General features: G+C 43.3%; 1 protein-coding gene across 4 annotated transcripts in view; it reads left to right on the plus strand.

Annotated features, from left to right (window-relative positions):
• The first annotated feature begins 941 nt into the window (after window positions 1-941).
• Window positions 942-16,369, plus strand: part of Tbc1d31 (TBC1 domain family member 31) — a 52,963-nt gene continuing 37,535 nt past the window's right edge. For 3 of the 4 annotated variants that reach the window (XR_005286865.2, XM_038342533.2, XM_038342534.2), the window contains exons 1-4: window positions 942-1,127; window positions 6,279-6,425; window positions 8,423-8,538; window positions 12,249-12,427. Coding sequence is in view for 3 of the 4 variants with exons in the window: in XM_038342533.2 (XP_038198461.1) it covers window positions 1,051-1,127; window positions 6,279-6,425; window positions 8,423-8,538; window positions 12,249-12,427 (519 nt within the window). In the remaining variant the exon portion in view is untranslated. Of the gene's footprint in view, window positions 1,128-6,278; window positions 6,426-8,422; window positions 8,539-12,248; window positions 12,428-16,369 lie in introns of those variants that run through there. The other variant, XM_038342535.1, reaches the window with a different exon arrangement.

The following is a 16,369-nucleotide window of genomic DNA, read 5'->3' on the forward strand; positions in this document are numbered from 1 at the left end:
TTTTTACTTTATTTTGAAAACCTCATCTAATTTTTATTTTATTATGATTTTTCCATTTATTTTCACATATGAGAAAAGTACAGAGAGATTTACAACAAGCAGAAGGTGGGTATCCCAGACAACGAAGAAAATCTTTGTTGACAGACTCTTGACACTGAATGCTGAGAGAATATATTTCTGTTGTTTTATACACCAAATGTGGGACAATTTGATCTGAAACGAATTCTCAACTTCGTACAGCACTGAAGTGTTATTTAAATTGTTAAGTTTTTCTCTGCAAATTAAGTTAGTATGCTACGCACGCAGGAGAGCCACACATGGTAAGCACTAGATAAACATTAAGTGAATTTTGCAAGAAAAAAAAAAAAGATTTCCGATGTCAATGAATCTGGTTCTTGACTGCTTTGGTTTTCTAGATTGTAACTGGTAGACTGGAAACCATAATATGGGAGTTTCTTGTAAATTTATACCATTAAATCACGATGACTATGGCAAAAAGAACAGAATATTTAGCTAGGAGGTTATGCGGAGCCTAGAAGTTCTAGGAAAGGAATTCTGTAAATTCTCAGCATACTTGTCTTTTTGCTTCTGCATTAACTGTTTCTATAAATCCTTTATTCTCTAAACGCGATTTAGAACGGAATGCAGGAGGCAGGCGCTCTCACTAGAAAAACACTTCCGTAGTCTGTTTGAGCCTAGAGGCGGCCACAGAGCAGGTTACAAGTTTCGTCTTCAGAAAACTACGACTCCCAGAAGCCTTTGGGTCGCAGTCTTGGAAGATGCCTCAGAAAAGGGGTGGAGTCCAGGGAAGAAGTCGTTGGCCCATCCCATGGTCCTGAGTGGAGGGACGGCCAGGGCGGATGTGGACGATGTGCATTCTGATTGACTGTAACTAGAAAGGGCGTCCGCCGTAGGATTGGTACTGTCCTCGGGGGGCGGAGACCTCGCGGCGGCCGCTCGAATTTCCCGGGTTGGGCGCGCGGAGCCTGCCGGGAAGCTCTCGGGACGGTTACCCACCCTGCCCGCAGTGGTCCCGAGTGGGGTTTCGACATGCAGAGCACTGACCTGGGCAACAAGGAGAGCGGCAAGATATGGCACCGCAAGCCTTCGCCGGCCACTCACGACGGGTGAGGCCATGGGGTGTGGGGTCCGGCGAGGGGGCGGGTCTGCAGGAGGCTGAGAGGGGAAGCGTGGCGGTGGGGTGACGGCCCCGGGGTTCTGACTCTGGCCCAGCGCTGCTTCCCGGGGTTGGGACCTCAGAAGGAGCAAGTAGCTCCGGAAGCCGTTTAGGTTGCAGATGCGTCCCAGGTTCTGGTCCTGGATCCCAGGGAGCGGGAGGCAGGAGGAGGCTCTTCGATTTGTGCGAAAGAGTTTGCAGTTCTGCTAAGTGCCAGACTCCGCCTGCTTTGGTTTATTAATGACTGCTCCATCCGGGAAGAGACTCCAGGAGGTGATGAGAGCAAAGAAGGCAATGCACATCTATCGCTCCTAAAGCCGAAGCTCGCCATCTTCCAGTCACTGCACACATCTATAATGTTGAGAGCCTACTGTGGCTGAACGCTGTGGGACGGTGCTGGAGCAAACCTAAGTTCTGCAGTTTGCACTGAGGAGTGGTTATTGCTGGGGCTGTCAACTATGCGGGGGCCTTCTACAGCGCCTGCGCTTGTTTTCATTCCGTTTAGAGTTTGCCGGGTTTGAGACCCGGCCTACTGTGTGACGTCAGAGGGAGGCTTTGCCCCAGTGATACATTTGTTTGGTTTCCCAGGGTGCATGTCTTAGTGTTTCTGACTCCCTAGGCTTGCACGGACTTCGTGATATCACTTTGAGTTCGTTCAAGTCTCCAGGTTTGTTACTCCAGAGACTTTTCTGTTTATCTATTAGTTGCTCCCCCAGAAATCAAAATATGTGTCTTTGTAGGCTGAAAACGCAGTTAAAAGTGTTGGGTCAGCCACTTACCTTAACCACCTAGCCACTTTGGTTTCTGGTGGTTGTCCATCCTTTCTTTATCAATGCGATTGACCCACCAACCTATTGAATAAAAAAATCTGGTCAAGCCGGGCGGTGGTGGCGCACGCCTTGAATCCCAGCACTCGGGAGGCAGAGGCAGGCGGATCTCTGTGAGTTCGAGGCCAGCCTGGTCTACAAGAGCTAGTTCCAGGCCAGGCTCTAAAAAAGCTGCAGAGAAACCCTGTCTCGAAAAACAAAACAAAAAACAAACAAAAAAAAAATCTGGTCAATAGTGGAGATTCTTCAGCGTTCTCGTTTCCAAATGTGGAGTTTGTTTAGTGGCACACTCTGCCTCTGGCTTCTCTAAAACGGCTGAGAATTGTAGCCAACCCACCATTTCTTGCTGTTGTTACAATCTAGATACAATCTTGCTGCTGCATATCTAGGTAGGTATGTAAGATTGAAAAACAAAGAACAGGTTACTTATTAATGTGCTTCTATGAAAATACAGCTTTCTTTTGATTCATTTAAATTAGTGGTTCTCAACCTGTGGGTCAAACGGACCTTTCACAAGGGTCACCTAAGATCATTGGAAAACACAGTAGATATTTACATTATGATTCATAACAGTAGAAAATTTAGTTATGAAGTAGCAATGAAAATAATTTTATGGTTGGAGGTCACCGCAACATGAGGAACTGTTTAAAGGGTCGCAGCATTAGGAAGGTTGAGAACTACTAATTTATACCCATTGCTGGGCCAGGGAAATGGCTAGGTAGGTAAAGATGCTTGCTGCATACGTCTGGCTGCCTAAATTTAATCCCCAGAGTTCACGTATTCCAGCTTCCTGCCTGCTGCTGTGTTAAAACACACCGACCAAAAGCAGCTTAGGACAGGAAAGGGTTTATTTTTATTTGGCCTACGTTTCCAGGTCACTGAATGAAGTCAGGGCCGGAACGTGAAACAGAAGCTACGAAGGAGCACTGCTTGCTGGCCGGCTCTCTGGGTTAGGCTCAGGTAGCTTATTTGAAATACAGCTGAGGACTCCCTGCCCAGGGAATGGTGCCACCCAATCAACTCAGTCCCCTGCAGACATGCCACAGACCAGTCTAATCAAACCCTTCCTCAGCCGAGGTTTTGCTCTCAGATGACCTCGGCTTGTGTCAGATGGACAAGTAAAACTAGCAGGGGTGTTCACAGCTCAACAGAGTTGTCCTCAACCTCCACGTGCGCTGCATGGCGCACACACCCTGCATGTTGGCAATTATTACATTTGTCAAATAAAAAAAATTGCTGTGGGTTGAGAGAGACAAAGATGAGTCAGAAGATTTGTGAAGTAGCTCCAGGTTTGCCAGCCGTATCCTCGGAGCGGGAAATTAGCCCTAGTCACACTTACTCACACTCTGTTAGCCTGAGCACTGCCCTTGGTGACCTAGTTGCATTTGCTCTACCGTTATTTTGAGCTTGTTTGGTTGGTTCTTTGTATTGGTTTCGTTTGTTTGTTTCATTACAGTCATTTGCTTGTTGTATTGCATGCCACAGTATACATGTGGTGGTCAGAAGACAGCTTTGGGGAGATTCTCATCTCCCACCATGAATGAGGATCCTGGGTATTGAACTCGGGTCGTTAGGCTTGGCAGCAAGCACTTTTACTGGGTGGGCCATCACAACAGCCTGGCTTTAGTTTTTTGAAACAAGGTCTCACTTTTAAGCCCAGGCTTTGCAGGAACTTGTGATCCTTCTTCTGCCTTGGGCCTTCAGAGTGCTTAAGTGTTTAAGGTCCTTATCATCATTCCTTTTTTTTTCTCTCTCTTAATTTTTATCTTATTTTGTGGGGGGAGGTTACAAGGACAGAGGGCAGATATGAAGGGACAGGAAAAAGAACGGAATGGAAATGCATGATTTGAAAGACACAAAAATAAATAAAAAAAGAAAGTTAAAAAATGAGCGTTGTGGGGCTGGAGAGATGGCTCAGCCTTTAAGAGCACTGCCTGCTCTTCCCGAGGTCCTGAGTTCAAGTCCCAACAACCACATGGTGGCTCACAACCATTTGTAATGAGATCTGGCTTCCTCTTCTGGCCTTCAAGTGTACATGCAGATAGAACACTGTATACAAATTAAATAAATCCTTTTTTTTAAAAAAAAAGAACATCGTAAGAATTTTTCTATGTCCCCAGTCAATCTAAAAAGCTATATATTTAGATAAACATGCAGAAAAATAACTTTTTTCACTGCTGAGTATTCAGCCTAAGGCCTTGTACATCTTAGGTAAGTGCTTCACCAACGAGCTACATAATACTCAGTCCTTGATGAAAGTATGTAATATACATAGCAGTTTATCATACTTCCATAAGGTCTTTTTTTAAAATGAGATTTTAATTTGTATTAAAACTCTTCTACAAGAGGCTGGAGAGATTGCTCAGGGCTTAAGTGCATTGGCTGCTCTTACGGATGATCCAGGTTTAATTCCAGGTATCTACTTGGTAGCTCATAACCATCTGTAACTCCAGTCCCAGGGGAATCTAACACCCTCTTCTGGCATCTGCAGGCACCATGCATGAGCAGGATACTCAGACATACATTCAGTAGATCCAGACACATAAAACTATTTTTGTTTTTTGTTTTGTTTTTCCAAGACAGGGTTTCTCTGTGTAGCTTTGGATCCTGTCCTGGCACTCGCTCTGTAGACCAGGCTGGCTCGAACTCACAGAGATCCACCTGCCTCTGCCTCCCAAGTGCTAGGATTAAAGGAGTGCGCCACCAATGCCCAGCTAAGTAAAACAGTTTCTAAGAGATTCGAAAGATAAAGTCTTCATGATAAATACTATTGTTGAAATAAAGAAGGGAGTGCTGGCCAGAGGGCACAGAAGGTGAGGGAGTTTGCCACCAAGCTTGACCTCTTGAGCTTAAAGGAGAGACTGATTCTTACAAGTTGTCCTGTGATCTCCACATGCCAGGCATGTGCACACTCACTCATGCTCATGGACACACACACGTGTACACACACACACACACACACACAGTTTTAAACAGGAAGGGATTGTACTGGTTCAAGACCAGAATGAGTATGCATGCTTTGTTATTGAGATAAGATCTCACTGTATGGCCCAAGTCAAATTCAAGTCCTCCTGCTTCCACACTCCCCACCCCTGCGCCCCAAGTCCTGGTATTATAGGTGTATTCTACTGTGCAACCCTATATATATTGAAGAATCATTTTGTGCTGCAAGCTTTTTCTTATATTTGGTGTGTGTGTGGCATGGCATACATGTGGAGGTCGGAGGGCAACTTGTGGATGTCATTTCTTTCTTTCCATCGTGTGGGCCTGGGGAATCAAATCAGGTCACCAGGCATGGTGGCAAGTGGCTCTGCCTGCCGAGCCATCACTCTGGGCCAGTGCTCTAAGTTTTATAAACAGTTTTTCAGCAACTATATGGCACAAGAATCCTCAAAAAATAGTAAATTAAACAAATATTGCTATACATCCTTCACAGAGTTTTCCCATGAAAGTAGTAAATGATTGTTAACAACTATACCAAATAGAAAAGTAGAGTAGGAGAAAGTGACCCATGTTCCTGTTCTCTGCACACACCTAGCAGTGTTTATATGTGTGTATCTTTTTTCCCGTGTGTACATCCTTTCTTTTGCACTTTTATTTTAATTGTATGTTTGTGCTTGAATTTATGTATGAGCAATTTAAAGCCCTGGTTAAGATGTTTGAATTTTCACATAACTTTAATGCATGCTGTGTGTTTCTATGCAATAATATTGAAGAGTAAACTCCATTTCTTAGCATTTGAGAAGTGTGATTCATGGGGGTTATGAAGAAGCAGCTCCACAAGCGTCATGTGAGTGTGTTGCGTGGTGAGGTCAGGTGCCGGAATGCAGTGAGGAGCAAGTCATCCTCACAGCACACACCCGCTAGGGGATTGTGTAGTCTCTTAGAGGCGGAGATACAGCTCATGCACATGTAACTCATTTTGGAGCATTGATATTACAGAGACAAACTCTTAGACCCTGCTGCCTGTTCACCATAACACATATTGTTTGTATGTATCTGTAAATGACAGGAGGACAGGAACCTTGTCTATCAGTTATTCCTAGTGTCTGGTTTCTTCAGTTCTGACAGTAAGTTTTAGAATAATTAATGAATAAATGAATGCTAGCTTCTTTCATAATGAATGGCTTTTCCATCGTTATAAGGTGGATTATAGGGAAGAGAAGGGAGAGTCACAGGAAGCATAAGCAGGCAGGAAGCCCTCAGTAGAACCCTATGTGTAAAAGCTGGCATGTGGTGTAGAATGTAACATTTAGATTGATGTGTTTTGGCAGAATTATAGTGAACATCGTTCACAGCACTTCTGAATACCATCCGAAAGTTTTGCGGTTTTTGAATGTGGCTTTTGATGGCTCAGGCGATTCCTTTATTGCTGGGGACCACCAGGGAAACATCTATGCTTTTGACTTGCGTGGAAACAGGTAAGCAGGTGCTTTTGGTATGGACCTTCCCGTTTAGGAAGTTACTGACCGTTGACTAGTTCGTTACCTACCACTGATTTACAGAGCACTGCAGAGTTCTTGGGAAGCTACTGTAAGCCCTGATGAAGGATGGAGGAAAGGAGGAATAAAGATTTTCAAAGTCTCGTTATGTCCCGGGTTGGCCTTGATTTGCTGCAGTCCTGCCTCACTTCCCCATTGCTGGCAGCCACCATCCCGACTGCTTGTTTTTTCCTTTCATTAAAAAGAAATTATATTGCATTTTATTTATTTTATGTGTGTCTGTGTGTGTGTGCATGCACATCGTGCCACAGCTTGCATGCACAGGTCAAAGGATAACTTGCACATGTTGATCTCGCCTTCCACCGTGCGGGTCCCAGGGACTGAAATTGGCCCATTAGTCTTTATGGCAAGAAGCTTTACCCACTGAGGTATCTTGCCAGCTCTGCTTGCTTTTTTCTTTTATTTAAATTTTTCATTGCTGCTAATTTATTGTTAAGTTCTGGTACTTCACTGGGCAATTTAGAAACTTGATTTCCCTTGAACAGTTTTGTTGTAGTGTATAGATCTAAGAACCACAAAGAATTAACATCGTCCTCCTTGCTCTTCCATTTAGTGCAGAAGTGACTAAGTAGGCTCGGTCTCTAAGTATCCATGCCACGAGGCAAGGTGGGGAGGGAATCACTAGCAACAGTCTTTTTATTGTCCAACACTATGGTCTCTTCAGCTTCTTATAGGTAAAGACGAAATACTTCCCTCCCCTCCTCTCCCAGGCTTCAAATTAGAGCTCTGCTGTTTTCCCCACTTCCCTGATCCTTTTACCCCCGTCTTCTGGCCTCAGCCAGTGCCTACCCTGTACTTTGTGTTGCTCAGGCACCTGCTCTGGGATTGTCCTTCTGCATTCCAAGTGCTCTTTTTAATAATCTCATCCCCAGCAGAGCCCTGAGTGTTTACGTGACCAGATATCATGTACATGCTATAGACTCAGATTATACTTGTAGAAATTACTCAGTGCTTCACTTTCTGAAAACCACTAGCTGCCTGCAGCTCTTGAGCCTTCAAAAAGTGACTATAAAGATTCTGAGGGTAATGCTGGCATACACATTGGAGTTTGAAGGCTTAGTGTAAAAAAAGAAAATTTGATTATTCAGGTTTTGGATATTAAAATTAATTGTATCTTTTTCTTTACTATGACATAGCTCCTAGAAAATTTTGCATTACACATATGGCCCATGTACATTTTTTTTTTTTTTTTTTTTTGACAGCATTGCTCTAAATGTTTCCCAGGGCCCTTGTCTCCAACATCCTTAAGATAAGACTTAAGATTCCCTATCCTCAGGCTCGTGTCCTTTTCCCTATGCTCAGAAGCTTAATATTTTATAAATAAAATTCTAATTGTGTGTCAAGCTCTTGTAAGAACTCACTGTGTATTATTTCATTTGGTCACAACAAACTCTTAGGATTCCTATTCTTGTCTTTCTTTTACACTTGAGAAGCTCTGATTCCTTCTCTTCCCCCATGGTTAATGCTCCCACGTCTCTTTTGGCTTGACATAGCCTCCTCTGTGTCCCCTCCACTGTATGCTGTGTCTCTGGCTGATGTCTTGTCTCGTACCTCTCACAATGACCTTTCTTCTCAGTCCCTCTGTCTGTCGCTTGCCATTGCTTCTGTAAACATCTTCCCAAAGACATGGCCGATCATAATTCTGCTATGCTGAATTAACAGAGGCTTAATTCAATGGCTTCCCAATTATGGCAGTAGAATCCAGTCTCCTTGGCATGATGCCTGAGAGGTAGTCCTAGCCCTGACATTTTCACACCATAGGAGCGCCTTCATCGTTCACAGTGGGTCTCTTAGCCCTTCCTATCTGTTTTTGGCCCACCACTTCCTAGGTCTCATTTTCTGCTCCAAGGACTCCACCATTGTAGTTTATGATCACCGGTAGAATTTCTGATTCTAATGCAGCTATTTCTTAATAGGTTTGCTCTTGTTCAGCGAACAGCACAAGCTTGCACAGCTCTGGCCTTTAATCTTCGCAGGAAGTCTGAGTTCCTTGTGGCAGTAGCTGACTATTCTATTAAATGTTTTGATACAGGTAAGAAGTTTGTCTTTTGAAGCGGAATAAAACGTAGGTTAACAGACTGTGAGACCCTTTCCCGTCTGTGTGGTCTCAGGAGCTAACGTTCAAGAACGCTCTCAGATAGCCACAGTCTGGGCTCCAAGGGCCATTCCTGCTTCAGGTTAGCTGCTTCCAGAGTCAGGGTTGCTAAAAACCTTCTAGAAAACTCAGGGGAACTTAGGAAAGCATTGTACATGTGACTGACTGCAGTCTTATATAGCACGTACATTAGAGCCAGCCAGTGGGAGAGATGCATAGGGTAGGACCTGGGAGGCTTCTAAAAGGATGCTTCTGTCGTCTTCAGTGATGAGTTCCCAGCATCAGCATGCCTTGACTTTGCCAGTTCTCGCTGAGGCAGGCAGTTCACTTGAGCTTTGTTGTCAAGAATTATCATTGAGGCTCCATCACACAGACTTAATTGACTGAATTATTGCGCGTGTGTGAGTGGGAGGGCAGTCTGACGGTGATATCTCTCACCCCATAATTGCCAGGGTGGAAGCATTGCCTGTGTGGATAAATTCCCTTTCCAGTTTTCCCGCCTTCCTGATGCTCAGTCTGCTAATGTTGCTTGTCTTTGTGGTGAGACCAGCCCCAACTCTGAGTCCTTAACGGAAGCCATTTATTCGTAGCTAAAGGAAGACTTAAGTAATGAAGATATTCCTATCATGTGGGAAATCCCAGGAGTTCAAAGATTACTTTCCATGAATATGGACAAAAATGAGACTCCTTTGAGGCCAAATGTCTTACTATACAGTTATCGCCAAAAACAATGAACAAACAAACAAACAAACAAACAAAAAATCCCATAAATCTCATACCACATTAATATATATGTATTTTAAGTTGACATTCTGGAGTATTATAGACTAAACCCTTCATTCTTCAAACTAATCAGAAGTGAAAAGAAAACTATTTTAATTGTGTTTTTTGTTACTAAATAACTGATGGTATATAATATTTAGAAAAATATAAATATGATTAATGTTAATAATAGTGACAGTGAACATTATATTGTATTTATTCTTTTCCAAGGACTATTTTCTGAATTTATATGTTCTACTTTATTTTCATTCTAATAACTCGCTGAGATGGATATCATTATCACCATTTTGCAGATGAGGAAACTGAGGCAGCAAGCTAACTTGACCAGTTTTCCAGGTTTATATAAAGTAAAGCAGCCAGAATTGGAACTTGGAATGTTTGTACTGCACTCCACCTGCAAATAAACAGAAATAATTACCTTTTTTAGTAGTGCCTAGAAATCCAGTCAACACTGCTGGAACAAAAATTGTTTAAAAAATTATATGCTTACAGTTAGCTTCCTTGGATGCCACCATTTTCTTCTGTCTTAGCTCCATCTTTTTATAGCCTAGTCTCTCATTGAACCTGACACCCCATTAAGTTGCTTAGATGCTATCTCCACGTCCCACTTCCTAGTCACCTTTTCTTTGTTTGTGGCAAATCCTGCTTCCTCACAGAATCCATTAACAGATGATGACTCTTGTACCTCCTACCCCATAATAACAAGACTCTGGTCTCCAAGGTTGTCAAGCAAGCCCCCACCTGCTGTCCCCCTTCTCAGTAGCACTTGAAGCTGGAGAGATGGCTCAGGTGGTGAAGTGGCTGTTTTAAGGCATGAGGACCTGAGTTCAGTTCCCATAATCTGTATTTTAAAAATCCCAGCATTCAGGAGGCAGAGGCAGGCAGATCTAGTCCAGGCGAGCCTGGTCTACAAAGTGAATTCTAGGACAGCCAGGGCACAGAGAACTCTGTCTCTAAAAACCAACCAACCAACCAACCAACCAAAAAAAAAAAAAACCAAAAACCTTGGTATTGACCAGGAAGTTGGCTGTGAGAGCAAGTCTGACAGGGAAGCTACTACAGCCATGCTCCCTCAGCAGTATGGCTGCCTGAAGAAGACTTGAGCAATGACAACACGAGACGGGCTATCCTGAAAGGGATGTATCACGGGCTCCTGAAAGGGATGTATCACGGGCTCCACACTAGAGACAAAGAACTGCAGCGTAGTTGGCCAGCTTCTAGTTTTCTACTCAACATCAGGAAAAAAGAATTGCACTTCATATAAGAGGGGAACTTCCCCACCATAGGCGGAGAGGGGCAGTACCGAATCGGAAGCAGTGGTTTAAGTGGAGCTTACGGGAAGCTCCCAGTGTGGTCCTCCCCTTCTTCATTTCACTGCGGAGTCGCAGACAGCCGGCTGCTGCTTCCCCCAGGAGCTGTTGCTCTGTCTTCAGCTCTGACCTACTTTGTTTCCAAGATTTATATCTCGCTTTCTTTCTCTCCTCACTTCCGTTTTTCTGGGAGGAAGAATTTGGATCACAAAAGTAATAGGATATTGATGATTTAGAAACATTCAAACAAGTGTGAGAATAAAATAAAACTCACATTTAGTTACTCAGTGGTAATCATCATGAGTAGTTTTGCTATTTTCTCTACCAGACTGTTTTCTCTGTACACACACCACACACACACACACACACACACGACTACCTCAAAGCCAAAACACTTCTTTGTTTGTTTGTGTGTATGTTTGTGTGTGTGTGTTTGTGTGTGTATGTTTGTGTGTGTTTGTTTGTGTGTGTGTTTGTGTGTTTTGTGTTTGTTTGTGTGTATTTGTGTATGTGTGTGTGTTTGTTTATAGTGCTGGAGTTTTGCTGTACAGCCCCCACTGACCTGGAAGTCACGGTGTAGCCCAGGCTTCAAGCTCAGAGCTCTTCTGCTTTAGCCTACCATGTGCTGAGATTATGGGCACAACACGTGTGGCCCAAGTTCATTTTAATTTTTATTATCTGTGTGGCTTGGTTCACTTATTTCTTTTGAAGTAGGATCTCCGTGTGGTCAGAAATGGCCTCATAGTCACCATGTTGTCCAGGCTGACTTCAGGCTGACAGTCATCCCCCGACTCACTCTTCCAGGTGCTCCCAGGTGACAGGTGTGTGTCTCTGTGCCTGGCAAAATTGTTTAAATCAGTTTTTAAAATCTAAGCGTGGCCGGGCGGTGGTGGCGCACGCCTTTAATCCCAGTACTCGGGAGGCAGAGGTAGGCGGATCTCTGAGTTCGAGGCCAGCCTGGTCTACAAGAGCTAGTTCCAGGACAGGCTCTAGAAACTACAGGGAAACCCTGTCTCGAAAAACCAAAGAAAAAAAAATACACAAAATCTAAGCGTGTTCTTTATGCCTCAAACTATTTGTAAACTGCAACATAAAGCTGTTACCATGTCACAGTACCCAAGCTCTAGTGTCCCACTGTGGCTACTTTTTTTTTTTTTTTTTTTTTTTTTTTTTTGGTTTTTTCGAGACAGGGTTTCCCTGTAGTTTCTAGAGCCTGTCCTGGAACTAGCTCTTGTAGACCAGGCTGGCCTCGAACTCAGAGATCCGCCTGCCTCTGCCTCCCGAGTACTGGGATTAAAGGCGTGCGCCACCACCGCCCGGCCCACTGTGGCTACTTTTAAGCCCTCAGTAGGTCTCATGAAATCTCCATGATTATATGTTGCTAACACTCCTGTGGTAAATGTTAGCTGCAGGCTGCCAACTTTGCCAATGTTAAAGGAGGTGCCTTTATGTCCCTGGCCATTAGTTGAATCAGTCCTTGCATGCTGTTTGTGTGTAGTGTTTTATTAATCCACGAGTGACGCTTTACATGTAACAATTTCACTGTCCCCACAGTCACCAAGGAGCTGGTTAGCTGGATGAGAGGGCATGAATCGTCAGTTAGTTCCATCTCTGTGCACGCATCCGGGAGATACGCCATCACTACTTCCTCAGACACTGCTCAGCTCTGGGACTTGGACACTTTCCAGAGGAAAAGAAAGCTGAACATCCGCCAGTCTGTGGGGATACAGAAGGTCAGCGATGGTGGCTTGTGCCCTCCCACCGGATGTTGGTCACGGGATGCAAGGGGGACAGAAAGTAGTGATTTGTGTACCTTCAGTGGCTGTGTTCTCACCAGCGCAGGCAGAGGAGTTGGGTTTAACTGTTGCTTACGGTTATAATCAGAGCACTGAAATTTTTCTTTTAAATTATTATAGCCGTGAAACTTCCACTGTTGTAAGGGGAAGATTTTAAGATTTTAAGTTTAACCCTTTTCCAGTTTTGCTATAAACAGCTCTAAACATGCAGCAGATTTATAAATTTTAAAATTTCCTAGTGAACATGGGTACCTGTCATCTAGAGTCCTTCATTAACATGCTACTCTACTCTATAGTTTGTTACATGTTAGTGTATGATTGATCATCTGGTCACTGATTGTTGCTTATGTGTTTTAATGTAAATTTAAATTTAAATGTGAACATCATTGTACTTAAGTACTTAAGCCTACACATGTTTGCATATGAAATGTCTACACACTTTTGGTGAGGGTGACCGATGTGAATGCCTGTGACCTGTAGGGTGATCCTTACTGTTGCCTGAGGAATTGTCATCATACCCTTTTTTTTTCTTTTTTCTTTTTCCACAAAGAAGATGAAATGTGCTTTTTATTGAGGATTCTGTTTTTGTTCTTGTTTTTCGAGAAAGGATTTCCCAGTAGCTATGGAGCCAGTCCTGGAACTCGCTCTGTAGATCAGACTGCTGGCCTTGAACTCACAGAGATCCACCTGCCTCTGCCACCCGAGTGCTGGGATTAAAGGTGTGTACCACCACCACCTCTCTCTCTCTCTCTCTCTCTCTCTCTCTCTCTCTCTCTCTCTCTCTCTCTCTCTCTCTCTCTCTCTCTCTTCATGTCAAACGTATTAAATTGAGTCTATATCTAATTGAATCTTCCATGATGGAAGCCCACACAATGGGAATGACCAAAGCTGTCCATGCAACACTATGTTAATTAATCTAGGTGATTATTAATCTAGGTGATTCCCACTAATATTTGGATTCAGAACTAGATAATCTTAACCAAAGAGTAAGTCTTAGCTGTCTTATGATTTTTGCTGGTAGCAATGGCCACTTGCTTCTTAAATTTATAGGAAAAAAATAACATGAGAATGAAATCCCTGCATAGGATTTTAAGGAGTAAGCAGACCAAAAAATATAACTTGCATTCTATTAGGTATCCAGAGGCAAAACCAAAATAAAGCAGGGCAGTCAGCCATCAAGGCCCATCAGGTCATTAGCATATTAATCCCCAGAGTGAATAGCTGCCATGAACTGAGGGTTGGGTCGAGGACGGCGTGCTCAAAACAAGCCAGTGTTGAGCACTGCATACACAGACACTAACTTGAAAGTCCATTTGGATCTAGCCAACAGTCACATGTATTGAATTCTTTTTATTTTTTTTTTTTTTTTTTTTTTTGTTTTTCGAGACAGGGTTTCTCTGTGGCTTTGGAGCCTGTCCTGGAACTAGCTCTTGTAGACCAGGCTGGTCTCGAACTCACAGAGATCCGCCTGCCTCTGCCTCCCGAGTGCTGGGATTAAAGGCGTGCGCCACCACCGCCCGGCCTGAATTCTTTTTATTTTTATTGCACTTCTTTATGTTCTTTTCTCAGTTCATAATTATATAAACATGTAGTAGGCTACTTTGCAGGGCGCATTGTCCCTGTCCCTCCACGACTCAGTCCTCATATCCACTCATGGGTAGCTCCGATATCTTTTTACTGTGGTTTGGTTTGTCTATTATAAAACTCATATAAACTGAACTATTTGGTATTGACTTATATAAGGCCTGTTTTATGTATTTTATTCCTTTTATTCACTAACTAGTGTCTCATGTATAAATATACCACCTTTAAAAAGATTCATTTATTTTGCTTTCCATGTTTAATATTTTTTTCTCTGATTAGCTCAGTATTGTTTTTAGTAGTATCTGTGTCTCCTGTGAGATTAATTGCTTTATTTAGGCTATGTTGTAATGTGATGTTGCCTTTATTCTCTTCGTTATTAACATGAGCAGCTAATACTGCATGTCAACCAAAAATTTATCATGCGGTCTCCATGGAAATCCCAGAGTTCTTTAGTGTGCTTTTAATAATTAAAAAGAAGATAGAAGTTGTAGGCAGCGTGTTCATTAGGGACAGGAGCCAAATGTCTTAGTAGGTCTTTCCCTCTTTAATTGCTTTAGCGCTTAAATTGAATTTTAAATCCCAAACCATAAAGAGGAGTGGGAGTTGAACCCTCAGTGGAGATGGCTGTGGAACGTGACAGTAGCCTCCTGCCCTTAGCATGAACAGTGCTGGTCACCTAGGCATTTAGTTAAAATGTCTCCGGATTTTAGTAAGTATGAGAATTCAGTTAGAGAGGGAGAAAGAGAGAGACAGTGTGTGTTTGTATGTACTGTGATGCATGCATGTAAGTATATAGTAAAATAATAGAGCACCGTAGTCTATAAGTTACCAGCAAACTCTTTCCAAGAGAGATAGTTGGGCAAACAAGATGGCTCAGCAAGAAAGGCCCTTACCACCAAGCTTGATGACCTGAGTTTGGTCCCTGGGACCCGCAGGATGGGAAAAGAGAACTGACTTCCGCAAGATGTCCTCTCACCACCAAGTGTGTTCTGTCACATATGTGCATGAAAATAAATATAATACAAAAGCGAAGTTATATAGCCCTTTAAAACAGAACACTCAAAAATATAAATTAGCCAGGTATGCAGCTTATGCCTTGTAACCTCAGCCCTCAGGAGTCCACAGGATTGCTGCAAGTTCAAGACCAACCTGATTGCAGGCCAGCCATTAAAAAAAGGAATGACTAGAGCCGGGCGGTGGCGCACGGCTTTAATCCCAGCACTTGGGAGGCAGAGGCAGGTGGATCTCTGTGAGTTCGAGATCAGCCTGGTCTACAAGAGCTAGCTCCAGGACAGGCTCTAAAGCTGCAGAGAAACCCTGTCTCGAAAAAAAAAAAAAAAAAAAAAAAAAGGAATGACTAAATAAATCAAGTCTTCCTTCCTGGGCTTTGCAAAATTTGAAGATGGCCAAATCATTTCTGCTTCCTGATGTACAGTGTTGGAAATGGAAGCTTCAAAATAAAACCTTAAATCTGATCAAATTTTTACTGACAGGATACTTTTATTCCAAGTTTTGATTTGTAATTTAAATGGAGCCTTTATTTACATTGATGGTACTTTCACTATGAAGTTAACGTCATAATGGTACTTTTAATCTAAAAGAGTGTCCCATTCTGTTTCTCTGTGATGCCAGTGTTTACAAAGTTCTCTCACCTCGGGAGAGGGAGAGGCCGCACAGCCTGCGCTGGTCCTACCCTCGTCACTATTTAACTTGCTGCCTGTCCTCTGCATTTCTTAGAAGCAGGAGGTTAGTCTAAAGGGCTGAGTACATTCCTGGTCATCTTCTCCACAAGGTATTTTACCAGTGTAAGATCAGAATAGTTGCTATGCCTACCTCAGCGCTGACTTCAATGATTAAGGTGATCATCTATCCAGGGCTTTACAGTGCTTAGTAAAGTTGGGGTGTGTGTGTGTGTGTGTGTGTGTGTGTGTGTGTGTGTGTGTGTATGCATGTATGTATGTATGTATGTATGTATGTATTTGGGGTAAGTTAACGTAGCCTAGGCTGGCCGTGAGCTCACTGTGTAGCTAATGAAGACCAGTGTGCTGGGATTATAGGCATGTCACCATGCTGTTTATTCAGTGCCAGGGATTGAACCCAGGGCTTCATGCATGGTAGGCAAGCACTCTACCAACTGGGCTGCACCCTGAGCGTCTCTCTCGATGTGTTCTTTAAAATCTAAGTAGTAATAGTATTTTTCTTTAGAGTGGGATGTGTCCAGAGGCGGCCGTGTTGGTGCCTAGCAGAACCTCTAAGATGCTCTACCCTTAGAGTGGTGGATCTCAACCTGTGGGT

Source organism: Arvicola amphibius, chromosome 9, assembly GCF_903992535.2.
Source record: "Arvicola amphibius chromosome 9, mArvAmp1.2, whole genome shotgun sequence".
NCBI lineage: Eukaryota > Metazoa > Chordata > Mammalia > Rodentia > Cricetidae > Arvicola > Arvicola amphibius.